General features: G+C 33.3%; 1 protein-coding gene across 1 annotated transcript in view; it reads left to right on the top strand.

The window, feature by feature from the left end:
* LOC143058835 (uncharacterized) overlaps positions 1 to 23,891 on the top strand; it is a 57,782-nt gene that overhangs the window by 29,423 nt on the left and 4,468 nt on the right. Inside the window, exons 2-4 of the mRNA XM_076232311.1 lie at positions 8,739 to 8,969; positions 17,091 to 17,226; positions 22,067 to 22,203. Of these exons, the coding sequence (XP_076088426.1) occupies positions 8,761 to 8,969; positions 17,091 to 17,226; positions 22,067 to 22,203 (482 nt within the window). The 5' untranslated portion in view covers positions 8,739 to 8,760. The remainder of the gene's footprint in view (positions 1 to 8,738; positions 8,970 to 17,090; positions 17,227 to 22,066; positions 22,204 to 23,891) is intronic.

Here is a 23,891-nt window from a genome sequence, read left to right on the forward strand (position 1 = left end):
GTTCTGGAATGTTCTGTGAAAATTCAAAGTTTTGACCTTTTTGCATTGTTTCCATGGTAATAACAGATATTTTGGAAATTCCAACGCCAAATTCCTCATCTTCCAATGTTGCTCATCGTTGCTGTGAAGTTTCATTAAGTTTGGAGCATTTTGATATTTTTGAAATTTTTGGTGTAGTTTCCATGGCAACATAGTAGTTCCAATGAGTGGCAAAATCATCCAATACCTGTATATAGTGGGCACCTACATTGTATTAAAATATAATGTTTCTGAGTTAAAGCATATCCAAACAGTCCACCAAAACAAAAAACTGTATTTCTTCACATTTGTTCTGTTTCCATGGTAACGGCAGCCATCTTGAACCATTCCATGCTTTCTGCAACTCTGCACATGGGGGTCCTTATTATAGTTAAGTTCCATCAACTTTGGTCTTTTTGATTTCGAGAAATCGCCTGGACAAAAAGTGTTGCAAGAAAAATAATAACTAGATTTGCCATTGCAAGCAATAGCGGATGGCACCCTTTCCCCATTGCCAGGCCAGCGGCAGCCATTTAGAAAATTTTTGCTGTTTCCATGGCAACGACGGCCATTTTGAAAATTCGTAACTCAAAAGTTAAGTCTACATAAGCTAGGCAAAATTTGTTATAAGTTTCATTAAATTTAAAGCATTTTGAAGTTTTTCATAATTTTGCTGTTCCCATGGTAACGGCGGCCATTTTGATTATTCCAAAGTCAAACCCCCGCTACAATTTTTCCCTCCATAATCATATATACCATTTAATGTCTCTAGAGTAAATTTAACATTGATGTTCTGGAATGTTCTGTAAAAATTCAAAGTTTTGACCTTTTTGCATTGTTTTCATGGTAACTACAGATATTTTGGAAATTCCAACGCCAAATGCCACATCTTCCAATGTTGTTCATCGTTACTGTGAAGTTTCATGAAGTTTGGAGCATTTTGATATTTTTGAAATTTTTGGTGTAGTTTCCATGGCAACATAGTAGGTCCAATGAGTGCCAAAATCATCCAACACCTGTATATAGTGGGCACCTACATTGTATCAAAATATAATGATTCTGAGTTAAAGCATATCCAAACAGTTCACCAAAAGAAAAAACTGGATTTTTTCACATTTGTTCTGTTTCCATGGAAACGGTAGCCATCTTGAACCATTCCATGCTTACTGCAACTCTGCAACTGGGGGTCCTTACTATAGTAGAGTTCCATCAACATTGGTCCGTTGGATTTCGAAAAATCAGCTGGACAAAATTTGTTGCAAGAAAAAAAATAATAATAAGAAAAAAAAGAAACGTAGAATAACAATATGTCACCCCAACTCCGTTGAGGGTGCCATAATAATAACTAGAATTGCCATTGCAAGCAATAGCGGATGTCACCCTGGTGCACCAATTGCCACTAAGCGGCAGCCATTTCGAAATTTTAACATTAAATTAACTAATTTACTTTACACTGCATCAGTTTGCAAATTTTTAGAAAGTTTAAAGCATTTTTAAAATTTTGATGTTTTTACTGTTTCTATGACAACGGCGGCCATTTTGAAAATTCCAAAGTCATACTTCTGCTTCTTATTGTACTCCTCATAATATTTTACAATCATATAAAATTTAATAGCTGTACAACACTAATGTTCTGGAATGTTCCATCACATTTTCTCATTTTGATGTTTTTTGCCTTGTTTCCATGGTAACGGCAGCCATTTTGGAAATTCCAAAGTTGAATGCCACATCTAGATTTGCCAGGCAACATTTCTGGAAAAGTTTTATATATTTTTAAAGAATTTTCAAATTTTTGATATTTTTGATCAGTTCCTATGGCAACATTGTAGTTCCAATGAATCTCAAAATTATCCACAGCATGTATATAGAGGACAGCTACATTGTATAAAAATATGACGATTAGATGTTTTGTTATAGTTAAATTATTCACCAAAAACTAAAACTTTATTTTTTCACTCTTTTTCTGTTTCCATGGTAACAGTAGACATCCTGGAGGTGCCAACCTCGACTGCACTTCTGACAATGGTCATTGACATTCTGGTATAGTTCCATTACAATTGGTCCATACGATTCCAAGAAATAGTATGGACAAAATGTGTGGAATAATAATAAAAATAAACTAGATTTGTAATTGCTAGCAATAACGGATGGCACCCTCGTCCCCCATTGCCAGGCGAGCGGCAGCCATTTTGAAAATTCCAAAGTCAAAGAGTGCATCTTCACCTGCAAGTTATCATTTTTGCTAAATTTCATTAAGTTTGAAGCATTTTGAAATTTTGAACAATTTTGCTGTTTCCATGGTTACGGCGGCCATTTTGGAAATTCTTACTTCAAAATGCAACTCTGCACATGCCAGTTACTATTCCTATAAAGTTTCATCCAGTTTGCAGCACTTAATTTTTTTTTGAAATTTTGAACATTTGTGCTGCAACCATGGTTACAGTAGATAATTCCAAAATTCTAAAAGCAGACATCTCATTGCCACATGTCATGTTATATATCAATACAGTTTCATTTACTTTGGTTCACTACTCTCTGAGAAAATGCTGATTTTATGCATTTTTCCATAGGGTCAATGCAAAACTTGGCCCTTGCAACTACAGATATTTTGGAAATTCCAACGCCAAATGCCACATCTTCCAATGTTGCTCATCGTTACTGTGAAGTTTCATGAAGTTTGGAGCATTTTGATATTTTTGAAATTTTTGGTGTAGTTTCCATGGCAACATAGTAGGTCCAATGAGTGCCAAAATCATCCAACACCTGTATATAGTGGGCACCTATATTGTATTAAAATATGGTGATTCTGAGTGTAAGCATATTCAAACAGTTCACCAAAACCAAAAACTAGATTTTTTCACATTTGTTCTGTTTCCATGGAAACGGTAGCCATCTTGAACCATTCCATGCTTACTGCAACTCTGCACGTGGGGGTCCTTATTATAGTAGAGTTCCATCGACATTGGTCCATTGGATTTCAAGAAATCCCCTGGACAAAATTTGTTGCAAGAAGAAAAATAACTAGAATTGCCATTGCAAGCAATAGCGGATGTCACCCTTCCCCCAATGGCCACTAAGCGGCAGCCATTTCAAAATTGTTTAACAGTGAATACACATATATGCATTGCAGTACATCTTTCTGTAAATTTTCAGTACATTCAGAGCATTTTAGAAAATTTCAAATTTTTGCTGTTTCCATGGCAACGGCAGCCATTTTGAAAATTCCGAAGTCAAAAGTCTCATCTATACATGCAAGTTAACAATAATATTAAGTTTCATAAAGTTTGGAGCATTTTGAAAATATTTGACATTTCCGCAGTTTCCATGGCAACGGTGGCCATTTTGGAAATTCCAACTTCAAAAGTCTTATTCAGACTTGTCAGTGTACCATCATATTAAGTTTCATCAATTTTGGAGCATTTTGAATTTTTTGAAATTTTTGACATTTGGGATGGTTCCTATGGCAACAGAGACCGTTTCCAAAATTCAATGGCATATACCACATTGGAACATGGGAGGGACCATACCATCAAAGTTTCAATCAATTTGACCTACCATTTTAAGAAAGTAAATGCCACTTAAAGGTTTTTGGACCATTTTGACCTGTTTTGCATTGTTTCCATGGTAACGGCAGACATTTTCGATATTGCAACACCAAATTCCACATCTACCAATGTTGCTCATCATTACTGTGAAGTTTTATAAAATTTGGAGCATTTCCATATTTTTGAAATTTTTGGTGTAGTATCCATGGCAACATAGCAGTTCCAATGATTGCCAAAATCATCCAACACCAGTATATGCCCGGCACCTACATTGTATCAAAATATAATGATTCTAAGGTTAAGCATTTCCAAATAATTCATCAAAACCAAAAACTGGAATTTTCCATTATTTTTCGGTTTCCATGGTGATGGCAGCCATTTTTTAGTTCAAAAGTTGCACTGCAACTGGAAAGTCAGGGTTCCTTGTTATAGTGCACCGTCATTCAGATTGGTTCCTTTGGCTCTGAGAAAACTGCCGGACAAAACTAGGTGGAAGAAAAATAATAATAACTAGATTTGCCATTGCAAGCAATAGCGGATGGCACCCTTTCCCCATTGCCAGGCCAGCGGCAGCCATTTAGAATAATTTTGCTGTTTCCATGGCAACGGCGGCCATTTTGAAAATTTGAAACTCAAAAGTTAAGTCTACATAAGCTAGGCAAAATTTGTTATAAGTTTCATTGAATTTAAAGCATTTTGAAGTTTTTCATAATTTTGCTGTTCCCATGGTAACGGCGGCCATTTTGAATATTCCAAAAGTGCAATTTTTTCCCTCCATACTCATATATACCATCATATACCATTTAATGTCTCTAGAATAAATTTAACATTGATGTTCTGGAATGTTCTTTGAAAATTCAAAGTTTTGACCTTTTTGCATTATTTCCATGGTAACAACAGATATTTTGGAAATTCCAACGCCAAATTCCACATCTTCCAATGTTGCTCATCGTTACTGTGAAGTTTCAAAAAATTTGGAGCATTTCCATATTTTGGAAATTTTTGGTGTAGTTTCCATGGCAACATAGCAGTTCCAATGAGTGCCAAAATCACCCAACACCTGTATATAGTGGGCACCTCCATTGTATTCAAATATAATGATTCTGAGTTAAAGCATATCCAAACAGTTCACCAAAAACAAAAACTGGATTTTTTCACATTTGTTCTGTTTCCATGGAAACGGCAGCCATCTTGAACCATTCCATGCTTCCTGCAACTCTGCACATGGGGGTCCTTAATATACTAAAGTTCCATCAACTTTGGTACTTTAGATTTGGAGAAATCGCCTGGACAAAATGTGTTGCAAGAAAAATAATAATAATAAGAAAAAAAAGAAACGTAGAATAACAATACGTCACCCCAACTCCGTTGAGGGTGCCATAATAATAATAGTGAAAAAGAAACAGAGGAATAGCAATATGTCACCCGACATTGTCGATCGGGTGACATAACTAGATTTGTAATTGCTAGCAATAACGGATGGCACCCTTCCCCCATTGCCAGGTGAGCGGCAGCCATTTTGAAAATTCCAAAGTCAAAGACCGCATCTACAGATGTTTATAAACATTGTTGTAAAGTTTCTTTATTTTTGGAGCATTTTGAAATTTTTGAAATTTTTGGTATTTCCATGGTAACGGGTACCATTTCCAAAATTCCAAAGACAGGTGCCACATTGGTACATGCCATGTTACATATCTATAAAGTTTCATTGGGATTGATGCTATATTCTTCAAGAAATTGCAGCTTTAATGTGTTTTCCCATAGGATCAATGTTAAACTTTCGCACTGTTTCCATGACAATGGCGGCCATTTTGGAACTTCTTGATAATGCATGCACATCTAGGCATATCAGGTAACACTTCCATAAAGTTTCATTCACTTGGGTCTTATAATGAAGGATTTACAATTTTGAAATTTTTTCACATTTTTGCAGTTTCCATGGAAACGGTAGCCATCTTGAACCATTCCATGGTGACTGCAACTCTTCACCTAAGGGTCTTCAATATAGTAGAGTTCCATCAACTTTGGTCCATTGGATTTCCCGAAATCTCCTGGACAAAATGTGTGGAAGAAAAATAATAAAAACTAGATTTGCCATTGCAAGCAATAGCGGATGGCACCCTTTCCCCATTGCCAGGCCAGCGGCAGCCATTTAGAAAATTTTTGCTGTTTCCATGGCAACGACGGCCATTTTGAAAATTCGTAACTCAAAAGTTAAGTCTACATAAGCTAGGCAAAATTTGTTATAAGTTTCATTAAATTTAAAGCATTTTGAAGTTTTTCATAATTTTGCTGTTCCCATGGTAACGGCGGCCATTTTGATTATTCCAAAGTCAAACCCCCGCTACAATTTTTCCCTCCATAATCATATATACCATTTAATGTCTCTAGAGTAAATTTAACATTGATGTTCTGGAATGTTCTGTAAAAATTCAAAGTTTTGACCTTTTTGCATTGTTTTCATGGTAACTACAGATATTTTGGAAATTCCAACGCCAAATGCCACATCTTCCAATGTTGTTCATCGTTACTGTGAAGTTTCATGAAGTTTGGAGCATTTTGATATTTTTGAAATTTTTGGTGTAGTTTCCATGGCAACATAGTAGGTCCAATGAGTGCCAAAATCATCCAACACCTGTATATAGTGGGCACCTACATTGTATCAAAATATAATGATTCTGAGTTAAAGCATATCCAAACAGTTCACCAAAAGAAAAAACTGGATTTTTTCACATTTGTTCTGTTTCCATGGAAACGGTAGCCATCTTGAACCATTCCATGCTTACTGCAACTCTGCAACTGGGGGTCCTTACTATAGTAGAGTTCCATCAACATTGGTCCGTTGGATTTCGAAAAATCAGCTGGACAAAATTTGTTGCAAGAAAAAAAATAATAATAAGAAAAAAAAGAAACGTAGAATAACAATATGTCACCCCAACTCCGTTGAGGGTGCCATAACTAGATTTGCGATTGCAAGCAATAGCGGATGGCACCCTTCCCCTATTGCCAGGTGAGCGGTAGCAATGGTAACGACGGCCATTTTGGAAATTCCAAACTCAAAAGTCAAGTCTACATTAGCTGAGCAACATTTGTTATAAGTTTCAATACATTTGAAGCATTTTGAAGTTTTTTGTATTTTTGCTGTTTCCATGGTAACGGCGGCCATTTTGGAAATTCCAAACTCAAAAGTCAAGTCTACATTAACTGAGCAACATTTGTTATAAGTTTCAATAAATTTGAAGCATTTTGAAGTTTTTTGTATTTTTGCTGTTTCCATGGTAACGGCGGCCATTTTGAATATTCCAAAGTCAAACCCCCGCTGCAATTTTTTCCCTCCATAATCATATATACCATCATATTCCATTTAATGTCTCTAGAATAAATTTAACATTGATGTTCTGGAATGTTCTGTGAAAATTCAAAGTTTTGACCTTTTTGCATTGTTTCCATGGTAACAACAGATATTTTGGAAATTCCAACGCCAAATTCCACATCTTCCAATGTTGCTCATCGTTACTGTGAAGTTTCATTAAGTTTTGAGCATTTTGATATTTTTGAAATTTTTGGTGCAGTTTCCATGGCAACATAGTAGTTCCAATGAGTGTCAAAATCATCAAATACCTGTATATAGTGGGCACCTACATTGTCTTAAAATATAATGTTTCTGAGTTCAAGTCTATCCAAACAGTTCGAGAAAACAAAAAACTCGATTTTTTTACATTTCTTTCGTTTCTATGACAACGGCAGCCATCTTGATGGTGCCATACCCCACTGCACTATTTAATGTGGTGGTCTACATTATGGTATAGTTTCATCAATATTGTTCAAGCCAATTCTGAGAAATAGTATGGACAAAAAAGTGTGGAAGAATAAATATAATAATAAGACAAAAAGAAACGAACAATAACAATATGTCACCCCAACTCCGTTGAGGGTGCCATAATAATAAGAAAAAAAAGAAACGTAGAATAACAATATGTCACCCCAACTCCGTTGAGGGTGCCATAAAAAAAGAATCGTACAATAACAATATGTCACCCGACCTCCGTCAGGGTGACATAATAAGAAAAAAAAGAAACGTAGAATAACAATACGTCACCCCAACTCCGTTGAGGGTGCCATAAAAAGAAACGTAGAATAACAATACGTCACCCCAACTCCGTTGAGGGTGCCATAATAATACGGAAAAAGAAACAGAGGAAAAGCAATATGTCACCCGACATTGTCGATCGGGTGACATAATGATAATAATACAGAAAAAGAAACAGAGGAAAAGCAATATGTCACCCGACATTGTCGATCGGGTGACATAACTAGCTGTACAGAAATAATAGTACAATTTATAATATGCACATTTCTACGATTAGCGCCTCATTAGTATGCTATTGTTTGATAAGGTTTGGGACTTGTTTTAAAAACTATTGTTAGCAAAGATTTTGTGTTCAACTGATCAAGACATCCAAACTTTGAGGACTGATGCAACTAAATGTATAGAAAACAGGCAGAATGAATGATGTTTTAATATGATTGTCTAGATTGAAATATTTTACTTTTATTCATTTTCTTTATAAATAAAACAAATTCATCATTTCAGTCATTATGTATAATCCCTGACATTGTGTCTAGTGACTGAAAATTTAGTGATTATATATATATAACCCTAAACTGACCAGTGTTTCTACATAATCCCTGAAAGTTTTAGGGATTCTACATAATCACTTATTATATACAAATACACTGTAATATTTATATATATATATATATATATATATATATATATATATATATATATATATATATATATATATATATATATATATATATATATATATATATATATATAAAGTGTTTCTTGTTTCACGTTTTTTATATAAATTAGACCGTTGGTTTTTTCTTTTGAATTGTTTTACACTAGTCATTTAAGGGGCCTTTTATAGCTTGCTGCTTGGTGTGAGCCCAGGTTCCGCGTTGAAGACCTTACTTCGACTTATTATAGTCTTATTTTACAAACTGTGACTTGGATGGAGAGTTGTCTGTACTATGTCCAGCGCTCTAAACCACTCGGCCACCTAGACTGAGCAAAAAAAAAAGCTTTTTGTGGCCTTGTTATAATATTGGACATTTCGATACTGTGTATCAATCTTGTTTAGTCTAAATTGTCTTCCTTTATTACAGCTTTCTCACACAGGTATATGCAATGGCGTCAAGTGATATTAAGAAAATAGCCGTAGTTGGAGCAGGATTGACAGGGCTAGCCGCTTTACGACGACTCTCCGAAAATAAGAATTTCAAGTTGACTTGTTTTGAGAGGAATTATGATATTGGAGGGCTATGGCTTTATACAGATCAGACATTACAGGATGACTATGGGAATCCAATTCATTCAGCTGTGTATAGCAATCTTAAGTAAGTTATCTTATTATACAACTCAGTCTGTTTGTCTGTGTGTCCCGTTTCAGGTCAACATTTTTAGTCAAGGTAGTTTTTGATGAAGCTTGAAACTTAGTACACACGTTGTCTTTCATAGGGATTAACCGTAGGTGGCCTGTTGCAAGGTACAATTATAGTAATTTTGTCCCTATCATATATACCAGTACCTCATTTTCCAATGGCTGTCCAAATTTCCCCGATCATTATCCCGGATGGCCTCAATTATAACAAGACTTACCTTGCTCTCGTCCTGATCATGCATGAAATATATGCCACTGGACGTTAAGCAACCAACAATAAACCAATCAATCCATGATATAAACTTTCACATATAATGCCAAAGATCCTCATTTCACGGTCCACTGAACACAGAAAATAATGGTGCAAGTGAGCATCCATAAAATACGAAAAACCTCTTGTTTTTGTGTCAAGGAATGGCATAATCGTTTACTGTCTTTTAAGAGTTTGGAAACTACTTGTGTTTTAAGTTACTGAAATATATTAAATGCATGCCAATTTGATAAAATTCATTATTCTACAGTAGTCAATATACGCATGTGCAAACAAATTTTATTGGAAGTAGAGCATGGGTTTATTCACAAAGCGAAAGAAGCACGTGATATTAAAATTCTTTTTATCAAACAAAATAGGAATTTCCATGCATGATCTATACACATTTTGACAATTTTGCACATTCTGCAGCGTGAAGGGACGTAACACCACTGCTAACCGTGTATGAAATAAGCCCCGCCTCCTTATTACCTTATATGGAATATAAAGGGGCGTAACTCCACTACTAACCGTGTATGAAATAAGCCCCGCCTCCCAATTAACCTTATATTAAATATACACGGTTTCCACGAGGACGCTTTTAACCAATCATATTCCTAGAAATATATAGGAGGTAAGACAAACATAGTGATGGTAGATATACATAGTGGTGGTAGATATACAGAGTGGTGATAGATATACAGAGTGGTGATAGATATACAGAGTAGTGGTAGATATACAGAGTAGTGATATATATACAGAGAAGTGGTAGATATACAGAGCGGTGATAGATATACAGAGTAGTGATAGATATGAAAACGTAGTGGTAGATATACAAAGTGGTGATAGATATACATAGTGGTGGTAGACATACAGAGGGGTGGTAGATATACAGAGTGGTGATAGATATACAGAGTGGTGATATATATACAGAGTGGTGGTAGATATACAGAGTAGTGGTCAATATAAAGAGTGGTGATGTATATGCAGAATGATGATAAACATACAGAGTGGTGATGAATATACAGAGTGATGATAGAAATACAGAGTGGAGGTGGATATACAGAATGGTGGTATATATACAAAGTAGTGGTATGTATACAAAGTGGTGGTTGATAGACAGAGTGGTGATATATATAAAAACGTAGGTGATACATATATACAGAGTGATGATAGATATACAGAGTGGTGATAAATAGAAAGAGTGGTGATGAATATACAGAACGGTTATAGATATACAGAGTGGTGATATATATACAGAGTGGTAGTAGATATAGAGTGATGATACATATACAGAGTAGTGATCGATATACAGAGTGGTGGTAGATATACAGAGTAGACATAGATATAAAAACGAAGTGATAGATATATAGAGTGGTGATATATATACAGAGTGGTGGTAGATATAAAAACGTTGTGGTAGTTATATAGAATTTGATAGATATAAAGAGTGGTGGTAGATATACAGAGTGGTGACAGATATACAGAGTTGTAGAATATATAGAGTGGTGATAGATATACAGAGTGGTGATATATATACAGAGCGGTGGTAGATATACAGAGTGATGATAGATTTACAGAACGGCAATAGATATACAGAACGGCAATAAATATACAGAGTGGTGGTAGATATACAGAGTGGTGATAGATATACAGAGTGGTGGTAGATATACAGAGTGATGATAGATATACAGAGTGGTGATATATATAAAGAAATAGTGGTAGATAAACAGAGTTGTAATAGATATGTTAAAATGCTCCGCAGAGCGTACCTTGATACGACCGCAGAGGTCGAACTTTGAACTATTGGGGCCAGTATGGACACAACAGTTAAGCTTGCTACAGCTCTGAATTTGGATTGTGATTTAATATTTGACACAGCATAGGTTTCCGACAAAGAATGAATGTTGTCTAATGAAATTTAAAAAAAATAATTTACCTATTATGGTCCAATATCCAAAATCACAAAATCTATACACAGAGTCATGGTAGGTATACAGAGTGGTCATAGATATACAGAGTGGTGGTAGATATACAGAGTGGTGGTAGATATACAGAGTGGTGATAGAAACACAGAGTGTTCATAGATCGGAGTGGTGGTAGATATACAGAGTGGTGGTAAACATCCAGAGTGATGATAGACATCCAGAGTGGTGATCGATATACAGAGTGGTGATAGATATACAGAGTGGTGATAGATATACATATTGGTGGTAGATAAACAAAATGGTGGTATGTATACCAAGTTGTGGTAGATATACAGAGTGGTGATATATATAAAAACGTAGTTTATATCTATCACTTCTCTGTATATCTATCAGCACTCTGTTTAGCTATCAATACTCTTACTCTGTATATCTATCACCACTCTGTATATCTATCACTACTCTGTATATTTACCAATTCTCTGTATAATTACCACCACTCTGTATATCTACCATCTCTATTTGTATCTATCACCACTATATATATCTAACACCACTTTGTAGATCTACCACCACTCTGTATCTCTATCTCCACTATGATCCACTATATCTATCGCTCGTTTGTATATATCACCACACTCTGTATATTTGTCACTTCCTTGAATATCTATCACCATCTTGTATATATATCACCACTCTGTATATCAATCACCACTCTGAATATCAATCACCACTATGTACATCTATCACCAGTTTAGAATATTTCACCCCAGTCTCAATAGAAAAATTTTATACTTCTAAAAATATATGGTTTCGAAGAACATTTATTTCAAAATAGGGAGAAAATTGATCAATTGCGATCAGTTCCAAAACTTGACCTTTAACCTAGACTTAAATTTCAAGGTCATAGATGATGAATCTCAAACCATATGACTTATTTTTCAACATTCCAATACACTATGACAACATGTTTTTTTTTGTGTCTCATACACCACAAAGTATCTACTTTGAGCAGAAAAAACACAATGTAGCAGAAAGGACCACAAAGGAGTTTTTAGAGCACAAATGATCACTGTTTTGTAAGGAAATAGTATTTTTTTAATCTGTATTTCAGAAATGTCAATATATGCTTTGCTTTATCAAATTTTATTTTGGACAAACACAAAGAATCTACAGAAATGTTCTTACCTTATGAATCTTGATTTACTGTGAGGAACAAAAAGTGCACATGGTGCAATAAAAGAAAAAGGTGCAATAAAAAAAGGACTGCACAGCTGTCTTATGGGTATATGTTTTGTTGGGCTGTTTAATGAAACAGATAATATACCTGTCTAGATAACCTCGTTATGTAATTGTAATAAAAGTGTATCATCATGCCGTGAAATGTATGGCCTTGAAGAATGTCAACAAATGATGAACGATGTCTTTTTTTTTCTTTCAAATGGGCAGCTTTTATGAATATGTTCATGTTTAGTAATATTTTTATCAGTTATTTCACAAAATATTATATAAAAAAATGTTTTATAGATTACAGTATAAAAAAAACCGACTGATTGTCTAAAAAGATAAGTCCTTCCTTATAAATATAATCAAAGAAACAGTTTTCTTTTCACTGGATTCTGATGTTGTTATGTCTTAAGTTAAAATATGCTAGTTTTCGAGTCAAAAGAGATTATTAGAATAAAGTATAATTTGTGTATTAGATAACTTAATTGCCTTCTTTCTAGTGTTATCTCTATTTTGTTTACTGACAAATGACGAAATAATGCAATAGTTCTATTTAAATATTTTAAAAAACTTTGTCACGATTAAAAAATTAAAACCGACTGAATAAATTAAAATATGAATTAATGATTATCGATTTCGAAATTAGCCGTCGGTAATAAACAGTCAGTTTGTGTAAAAGAAATAGCTACCAAATTTGTTTATTATGTATGTACAAAGTATATGTATATTGTATATAATCAGCCTTTCTGTATATTACTTGTTTTTATAATTGATTCAACAAATTTCGCTTGTCCAGGTGTCAATAAAGGTGATGTCTACACCACGAGTAGTTTGATATTAACATATGAGAATCATATGATAAATGACACAATAACACAGCGATCGATAGAATAATATAAGTAAAAATTGCGTGCCGTATGTTGAACGTCGTCCCTCCTCTGTAAAAGGACGGTAATTTTTATATATCTCGCAAAATTATGACCCATATTTTGGCACATTACCGTTCACCCAATAAAAGGAAGTGAATTCGTCACCATCAAGAGAAAGTAAAAGTTTAAACGATTTTCGTCCAATTAAAACACTCGTTACATTACTCTTTGGTATATTTAGAATCCGAGATAAACCTAGATTTTCTCGAGAAATGCTCGATAATTCATTAGCTGAAATTGAGAAAATTAATTATCTGGAGATAAATTAGGATTATCTGAAAATCGTTCAGAAAAACCTAGATTTTCTTAATATTTTAAGATAAACCGGGATTTCTCCATATAATGATTTTTTCTGTATTTTCTGAGATAAACTAGGATTTTCTCGAATTTGAATTAAGCTGAGATAATTTTAGTTTATCTGGGATAAACTTGGATAATCTGAGATAAACCTAGTTTATCTGAGATAATCTAAGATTCCAATATGACGTGCTTTTTTAGCTTTGTAATCAACACTGTGATAAAATTCTCGATAAAATATACTTAGCGCAGACTCAGAGATATACATAATAATGGCTGTTACAATATACTTCCCACGTAAATCTACAGGTATTGGAACCTATTTGCAGACCCTTTGTCGATTTTATTGTTTTAAAAAGTGCAATTAAAATAAGACAAAATAACTTTTATTCTTATTCGAATGCATGATAAAAAAAAGTAATGCACAAGAGCTCGGAGAAATCAACAAAATAAAAATAAAATAAAATTCCGCGAAAGTCTATTAATCTTTTTGGCGCATTTAAGTCATTTCAAAACATGACGTCATACAAATGAAACAGCTAAAGTTGAAAGTTTTCTGTTACGTGAACCATCGGAATTCGTATGATATTGTATTAAAATTGATTTTTGAGTTAGGTTTTGTTTTATTTTCTATTCTATTGCATTATTCGCATATTTACTCATTTCAGCAAGTCAACATGGCGTCTCCTTAGTTACAAAATGTCAACTATGGATTTGACGGAAGCTTACGAAAAAACATGTAAATTAAAAATGGCAAATGTTGGGTTTGAGAATTTAAAGAATTAAGGTAGATGGGGTGTCTAAATTATAATCCATAGAATCTTTTAATAATTTGCCAAAATGTATTTCATATCCTGCTTGTTTAAAAACATTAATAAAAAGAATGGGTCACCGGACTTATTTTCACGCTACAGGTTGTTCAAAAGTGTCAAGATTTTGTATAGATTATGCATGGAAAACCCATTTTTCCGCCATAAAACGCAAACCACACCATAGAATTTTGAGATAAAATACGAGAAGATAGCTTCAATATTATGCTTTCAGATAAGAAAAAGAAAAAATGGGGTCACCGAACTCGTTTTCTTGCTACATGTAAAAATGGGTAAATTCCTAACACATTCTATTGTAAAAGTAACACTATCTGGATTATCTGCCCTTGTATTTGAGTTGTCTCCCCTTATTTGACAAAGTTGGAAAAAAATGAATCAAACAAAAGAATTCTTATTGTTGTAAAATACAATCATAAATATGATCAAACATGGCATTTTCTATATTATAATGAAAATTCTTACTCATGAATTACCTACTACTATAAAATTTGCACATTTCATCAAAGATCTAGACCTTGTTTTCTAGTATTTCAAAATCCAAGATGGAGGAAGACACCCTATCTACCTTAAAAAGTTTTTTTCTAACAGTTATTCACGAAAAAAACCTACGCAAGCTACATATTTATAAAGATATTTGAGCTTTATCTAACAGGGAGTAAAAAAGAACAGTCACACACACAGCATACCCACCCTCGCTTCAGTTTTTTAATGACCGTGTTTGTCCTATTAGAATCGAAATAATTCATGGAAGCCATAGATTGTTGGAAATTAAAATATGAATTAATGATTATCGATTTCGAAATTAGCCGTCGGTAATAAACAGTCTGTTTGTGTAAAAGAAATAGCTACCAAATTTGTTTATTATGTATTATTACGCTTTGTAAACAAAGCCGTGTTCTAATGAGCACAAAATATGTTTGACACATGCGCACGAACTTACTGTTTATGTTAACGTTATTTCCATCGTTATCCTTTAAAATATATACATTTAAGGGCATACGATATAGTTTTGATCCCGTATTTACAGTTTGATGAAAATTTCCATAAAGGCTATTTTTTGTCTGATTAAATCAAATATGTAATAAAAAATATACCTTCATGTGCTACTTTTTGAGTTAAATGAGGTCAAAATTTTGTTTTTTTGCTCAAAATTCGGAATTGTGGCCGTTTTTCCCCTTTCGAAAGAAAACCACAACTTGTTTGTTTTAAAAGATAAGCACAAATTGTTTTTTGTTAAATAATTTGTAGTTTCTATATTTTATAAGTATCCTAAAAATTTATGCATTTTTTATTCAGAAATAACTCGTATTTATCAAATGGTCATGAATTGAGAAAAAAAACGTATTTTTGTGCTGTATATTTATCCAAATTTAAGAAATTACACTATTTACAGTTTTGTAAAATTTGGTCCACATAATCTCCCTGCAAAATGAAACAAAACTTCGTTTTAAAAAATAGGGGTCCATGCACTCGTTTTCAAATTAAATCAGTTTGAATGACACCAGTCATTTCGAATATCGGTATGAAAATGAGACTGTTCTATGACGGCTTGTATTTATTGAAGGCACTAATTTATAAAATACAAAATTATTGTATTTATTGGCTCTAAGTAATGTTCAACAGCGTATTTGAATAAAATTCCAAATACTTAAATTTACTACAATACAAACAATTCTTAGCTCTATTTTAGAATATGTAATTTAAACTTGTTGAAATGAAGTTAGTTAAAAAAATTCAAAGTAAGCTTTAAGAATTCCTTTTTTTAAATTCGTCTTTTAATTTAGATTTATCATGCATGTCTCTAAACACAGTATGCGACGCGTAACAGTTTATAAGTAGGTGTTCTCATATATGCATTTGATACGGTACATTTATTATGGATATATTTCAGACTCCATTTATGAAAGAAAATTTATAAAACAGAGCATTTTTTTGTAGCTCTATTTTAGAACATGTAATTTAAACTTGTTGAAATGAAGTTGGTTTAAAATTTGTCAAAGTAAGCTTTAAGAATTCCTTTTTTTAATTTAGATTTATCAGAGACATATATACTTGTGTATATATGTCTCTGGATTTATTATGCATGTCTCTATAGTTAGTATGCGACGCGTAACAGTTTATAAGTGGGTGTTCTCTTATATGCATTTTATACGGTGCATTTGTTAGGGATATATTTCAGATTTCATTTATGAAAGGAAATCTATAGAGCAGAAATTTGTTTTTTTTTTTTTGTATCAATTTAAAATGTAGATTCAAATATTTTTCATTTCAAACGATAAAGCAAAATTCTTCAAAACTTATATATATAATGTATAGTTCGGCGTCAGCAAAAAAGAAGCCAAGGAAAGTGTTTATCTCTTCTTCACAAATACGTATTTCATTGAATCTCGATATTTATCATGTTTATAATTTTTCTAACTATGACGTTCTACCTCCATAAGCCTGCAAATGTCATGGCGGGTCACATATATGCTTTGTCATATTTTTGAAAAAAAACGTGTGATACAAACTTTTGACAAATTATTAGAATATTTTTTATTCTCATTTTATTTTAAACCCCTATATATATATATATATATCTACCTCAAATAAATCATATTTTAATCATTATTATTCCAGAACGAACATACCAAAACAGCTGATGGAAATTGATGGTTTCCCAATGGACGGCTATCCATCTTTTCCAAGTCGAACTGACATGTTAGCGTATCTTAACAAAGTTGTCGATGAGTGTGGTATCCGGAAATATATTAAGGTAACTATTTGTTGACGTAGTGCATAAGTGTTTCTTGTTTCTCTTTTATATATATAGATTAGACAGCGTGTCGTTTCTTTGGCACTATTACTACATCTTCCTTTATCTAAATAAGATGCAAATTTCAAATATAAAAGCACTTTTAAATTTGAATTGCCTTAATGTGAAAATGATAAGTATGATAGATATAAATATTCAACACGTTCTACATGTTATTTCTTATACGGATCTTTTAGTACGGTGACTAGACCCAATATTTTTTAGATTTAATCGTCAAACATATTATATGGCTATATTATATATCATTGGATTCGGTAAAATGAGTGCTTTTGAAATATCGATGTCAAAAAGAAATGTGGTAACAGTTTTGCATAAAATAAGGTCAAACAGCAAATTCTGTTTTTATTTTTCTCTTCCATACTTTCAAAATTTGAAGAGATATACGACAATTTTGATGTAATTTCAAATACAGACATTTTTTCAAATCAATTAACAACAAATTATCTCGATCATGTAAAAAAATGAATTAGGAAATCGATTTATTCTGGAAATTGACATTTTTCAAACACTTGATCTATTATACACATATTCTGCTAAAGTTACAGTAGTTACCTTGCCGGCCGACATTCAACATCAGCAATAAATGATGAATATTATTTTTACCTGAAGCCTACTATCATGAAGGCGTATTTTGCATAAGCTCTTTTATGTAATTCATTAAAACTAAAAAACACCCAATACCTCAAAACAATTACAATTCAAAACTAAAATCAAAGAGATCCACACAACAGAATTATGACAACAGTATCTTTTGGTTCATCTATCAAGGAACATGATTTGAAATTTCTAAATAATTCTGATCCTTTACAGGAGCAAAGCTCCTCACAAGAACTCTGCTGACATATATGCCCTTTAAAATACACGGGGTGTAATGAATGATTTAACTCTCGCCAACCGTGTTGTAAAATTGACGACATACGCGGTTTAGCAATGTGTAATACGGTCCAAATTTTTAGTTTAAAACGAAGTACGTAAAACATGCTGTTTCAGTGCCGCCTCACAGGGAGGTAATCTGACTAAACTTACATCTTTACTGGTAGCAAGATTGACGTACATTAAATAATTATTATGATGGAATGGTTTTAAAAAGATATTTTCTGATCATAAAACTTTGAAATTGTCGTGCCCAAACAAGGTCTTCAACTTTGTCAATATTACCGAAACTCTAGTCGTGATGGTCCTTCAAAGTCTTTTAGTCAGTTTGTTTACCGACTCAACACAGAGACGAAGTTGTGTCTCATCCGGTAAGTGCATGTACAGCAGGCAATAGTTTAAAATTGTTGGGGAAAGACAGACACATAGTTAGTGAATGGGTAAAAATCTTCGCTAATCCGCACCCATAACTCCCTTGTATGTGTCATATATTTATAGTAGTGACACACAGAACAATCACATTTGTATTAGAGGTCCGTACGATTGTTCTTCCGCTCTTTCCCATTTCTCTAAACTTTTTGTCAATATTTAAGGCATTGAGTATCGGACTCCTCTTGGGTGCTAAAAAGTTACGACAGCCATTAACCTTGTTGGTATAAATAACTTCAAGAATTGCGGAATTTACAAACGTTCTGGCTATGTAAAGCTCACAACAGGTAGAATCAGAGAGGACTTGTAAAGGTTTCCCGTTAGGAGTACTTCTCCCCTAAATAATCTGATACACTTTGATTGAAGCTGTAGTCTTTGTGCGGCGAATCCTTTCCGCTGACTTTATATAGAAGAGGGACGAAAGATACCAAAGGGACAGTCAAACTCATAAATCTAAAACAAACTGACAACGCCATGGCTAAAAATGAAAAAAGACAAACAGAAAAACAATAGTACACATGACACAACATAGAAAACTAAAGAATAAACAACACGAACCCCACCAAAAACAAGGGGTGATCTCAAGTGCTCCTGAAGGGTAAGCAGATCCTGCTCCACATGTGGCACCCGTCGTGTTGCTTATGTGATTACAAATCCGGTAAATAGTCTAATTCGGTAGGTCACATTCATGAAAGGGAAGGGGATTGTAGTTACGACGTAAGGAACATATCCGATATCATTTGTGAAACGGTTATTCCATAACGGTCAACCAACTCGTGATGGCGTCCGTAAAATTTGCGAAGGGATGATTTCAACTTCACCATTTGGAACTCTTGGTTTAAAAGCTTCCTTGTGAGCAGTAACCCTCTATCAAGAAAATCATGATAGGAAATACAAGCCCGGGAATATCGTATCAATTGGGAGATATATACCCCGTATGCAGGTGCTGCTGGAATGTTGCTACTTAGAAATGGAAAGTTCACAATTGGAAAGCTGAAATCATCTCTTTTGTCGTAAAGTTTTGTTTTCAACCGACCCTCATTGTCAATTTCTAGATGTAAGTCAAGATATGAAGCCGACTTAACTGTATAGAGTTGTTCATGTCGTAGCGGTCAAACATATCTGCTACTGTGTGCGATAGAAATTCATTAGGACATATTTTTTTAATTGTCAGCTGCAAGGTCACCTAATGTTTTATCGTTCTTAACATCAATACATTGAACCAATGCCATACCATCTCTGATGTAAGTTGTGAGTGATGGTACAAAGGAAGGTACGGGAAGTGCACAAGAGACTTCAGATTCTAATTGCATCACCAAATCAGACTTGAAAAAGGGAAATTGGAATGGTCCCTCCAGGGTGCGATAGAACATGTTCTATGGTTAAATCATCTCTACATTTTGTCAAATTCAGTGCACGTCTAAATACAAGTTATGGATTTATGTGACATAAAATTATTTCCCCCCAATTATATTTAAGGTTTGCTTCTGTGGTCATGTTTTCAAGCGTTTTAAGTTTTGACTTTGATATTGGACTATAAAAACTCATTGACAGACCTAAAGAAAGCACTAGTCATAAAATGTTTAAACATGTTCAAGCCTTCCTTGACAGCTGTGAGCAAAGCATATCGAATATCTCCTGTAGCATGCATTCTGGAAGAGATATTGATAAAACATGGAGGATATGATTCCACATGAAAGAGATCAGTCATGTCTCATTCAAATGGTCCACAATAGCAATAAAATGTTCTTCGTCTCTTTTCATTGCTATTGTTGGTTTTTTTTTCCTCTTGTGAATTTGCATTATATGCAGCAATTCCAGCCCCTTCAGCGTTACACTACTAAAGGGTTATAGGAAATGTCTAGTGAGAGTCATTTAACAAGCGCAGACTTTCGATTTGTTATGACTACAGGGCCACCTGATCCCCTTGGGGCTTTTATAACGGTATTTTCTATTGCCATGTCGGTCTATGTACTGTTGAAATGTAGAGTCCGTCTTAAAGCAAAGTAGCCATCTATAAAAGGTGATCGAATATTTTCAGAAAGTTGAAGCATATCGAGTATGTTAACTTCAGTAGTTGGTACGGTTGGTAACAAAAACATAAGGTTACATTTGAGATGACGATCTCAAGGAAGTGACCAATATCCCTTGCGTTCTGCTCTAAAATTTGACAGCCAAATATCACTGCTTCAATGAACATATCCCAGTATTTGAATGTAAGTGATACAGCACATCCTAATTGCTTATATGTATCAATAAGAGGCTGTTATGAGATTTGAATAGCTTCGTCATATGAGCGTTAGGACTTGTGTCTGGCTTGAATTGCTGAGATAATGCTTCTGAGATAAAGGCATTTGATTATTGATTAAAAAAATGTATGAAATATCATATAAATGTAAATTATTGTAAATTATGCTTTAAAAAAAAATTATGAAATTAAATTGAAACGTATTCAATTAAATGCAAAATATTCGTAGTGTTAATCTTTTCCATAAACTCTTTTATAACGGATTAATTTTGATAAACTTTATTTGAAATCGTTAAAATAAGGTGTAACAACAATGTATATAACAACAGAAATCATAACACGGATGTTATTTTACAATGTAGACCTGAAAACTTTTCTAAGTTGATTTTTCGTTTAAGTAAAATAACGTACGTCAAAGCCCATTTTACGAAATTTGCACCGTACGATTTTTTTACGACAAGTCAAAATGTAAAGTGTAACCTTTGAACTACAATACTATGATTTATAGCCGTATAGTCCGAATGAAAATTAAACTCCTCAAATAAGCGACTTTTCCGTACTCGGTTATCGTACTATTTATTGTGATGGACATTTAGATTATTATCCTAATTTCGTATATAAAAGAAAAGAGTTAAAAGGTGTACACATGCAATCTAAGTTGATATATGTTAAAAGCGAAACCATCTTATGGTCCAAGACGACAGTTATTTCGTAATGCATTTCTTTTAGACAATAAATGAAAATTAAAAATATTCCACCTGCGCTTTCTCAATAATATTTTTACAGTGTGTTGTACAACTTTTGGGACAAATCAAATAAAATTCATACAACAATTCCTCAGCTCTAACTTAGAATATGGACAATTTTATGTTAAGGGGGGGGGGGGGGGGGGGTTGAAACCTTTTGATAGCTTCCGAAGTGCTAATTTTAAACCTTTGTCAGCTGAACCAAATCACTACTTTACTTTACTAAAATTCATGACCCAATTTTTTTTACAGTGTAATTTCACCCCGTACTTGCTATGTTAGGCAGACAATTAAAAGAAATAAATTTGGAAGGAGAATAAAAAAAAATGGCAAGTTACGCAGTATCCACACTAGGGACTATACAGGACGATAACTGTGGTCTCGGAACTTATAAGAGGGAGTGAAACAAAACTTGTTTCCCCTAGGTCATTAAGATGTAGTCGTAATTGGCTACTTATCCCTGTATTTTCTTTTATTTCCAAAGTTTAATATGGATGTAAAACAAATCAAACCTGTTAATCCAAGTTCAAGAGATACCAAATGGTTGCTGACTTACGGAGATATCAGAAAGAAGAAAGACATTCATACGGAAGAGTTCGATGATGTTATTGTGTGCCTTGGGTAAGTTATATATTAAGACCTTTTTTTCCTGTAATTATTTTCTTATGACTATTTTCCCTTGGGATTTGGTGACTTTTTTTCCTGTGGCCTATTTTCCTTGGAATTTGGTGACTTTTTTTTCCTGTGACATATTTTTCCATTTATCGAAACTATTCTATTAAATACAAGTAACTTATGCCTAAGGTTATACATAATTTGAAATTTTTCGTAAATAAGTTGTTTGACATCAAAAATTAGTTAAATTCCCCTCCAATGACACTGTTCACGATAAACTCATTTAAATGCAATTATTAATAGCACTACAAAGATACATAAAATGTTTACTTAAATGATTTTAACTTTCTTTGGACATTCAAAAATTATCTACATGTATTTTGAATGCTCTGATGAAGTTTTACTACTCAATGAAAATCAGTGTGGATTTCGAAATGGTTACTCAACTTGTGATTGTATCTTGATTACACTCCTTTTTTGAAATTTTGAAATTTTGAAATTAAAAAAGAAAAAAATGTACTGTGCTTTTGTCGATTTTGAGAAAGCTTTTGACACAGTGACTAGAGATGCTTTATGGTATAAGATGCTAGTAAATAACATTAATGGTTATATGTATAAAATTATTCATAACATGTATGCTGATATAAAATCATGCTTGTCATACAATGGTGAGAAATCTGATTATTTTCCAAGTAACATTGGTCTACGCCAAGGGGAAAATTTATCCCCTTTTCTTTTTTTCATTTTTTTTTAACGATTTGGCAGATTTTTTTTTGTAAAGGGAATTTGATAGGCTTAAAAACTATATCAGATGCCCTCGAAGACGAACTAGATATATATATGTTAAACGGTTTGCAATTCTTTACGCAGACGATACTGTATTAATGGCTGAATAAGCCACAGAACTAAATTTGTTATTAGAAAAATTCGAATCATATTGTAATGTTTGGAAAATGAAAGTCAATGTAGACAAGACTAAAATCATGATTTTTTGCAGTGGTAGACAACCTGTTAGTCTTAAATTTAATTTTGGTAACTCTGATTTAGAAATTGTAAAGGAGTTTAATTATCTTGGGATTTATTTTTCTAAAAATGGCTCATTTAAAGCAAACAAAAAGCATCTCGCAGAAAAAGCGACGAGAGCCATATATGAAGTTATTAAAAAGGGGAAAAGCATGGCTTATCCATAAGTTGTCAATTAGATTTATTTGATAAATTGGTTAAACCTGTTTTACTTTACGGCTGTGAAATTTGGGGATTTGGAAATAATGATATTTTAGAAAGGGTTCATTTGAAATTTTTTTAAACTTCTTCTCCATCTTAAATGTCTACCCCGAATTGTGTTATATATGGAGAATTAGGACGTTACCATATTAGTTTAGATATCAAGGTTCTCATGATTTCATACTGGGCGAAATTGATTTTTAGCAAACCCAGTAAATTATCAGCAATTGCATACAAATTAATGTATAGTTTATCTCATGGAAATAATGTTAAACTTTATTGGATGAAATATATAGTATCTATCCTTAACTCAAAATTGAAATTTGGTTAAAGACTGTTGTAAGAACATCTCTCCAAGATCAATTTAAACAAACATGGTACTCAGATATTCAAACGAACTCGAAAACATTAAATTATTGCCTTTTTAAAGAACTTTTCGAATTCGAAAAGTATTTAGACACTTTGGAACC

Source organism: Mytilus galloprovincialis, chromosome 14, assembly GCF_965363235.1.
Source record: "Mytilus galloprovincialis chromosome 14, xbMytGall1.hap1.1, whole genome shotgun sequence".
Classification (NCBI taxonomy): domain Eukaryota; kingdom Metazoa; phylum Mollusca; class Bivalvia; order Mytilida; family Mytilidae; genus Mytilus; species Mytilus galloprovincialis.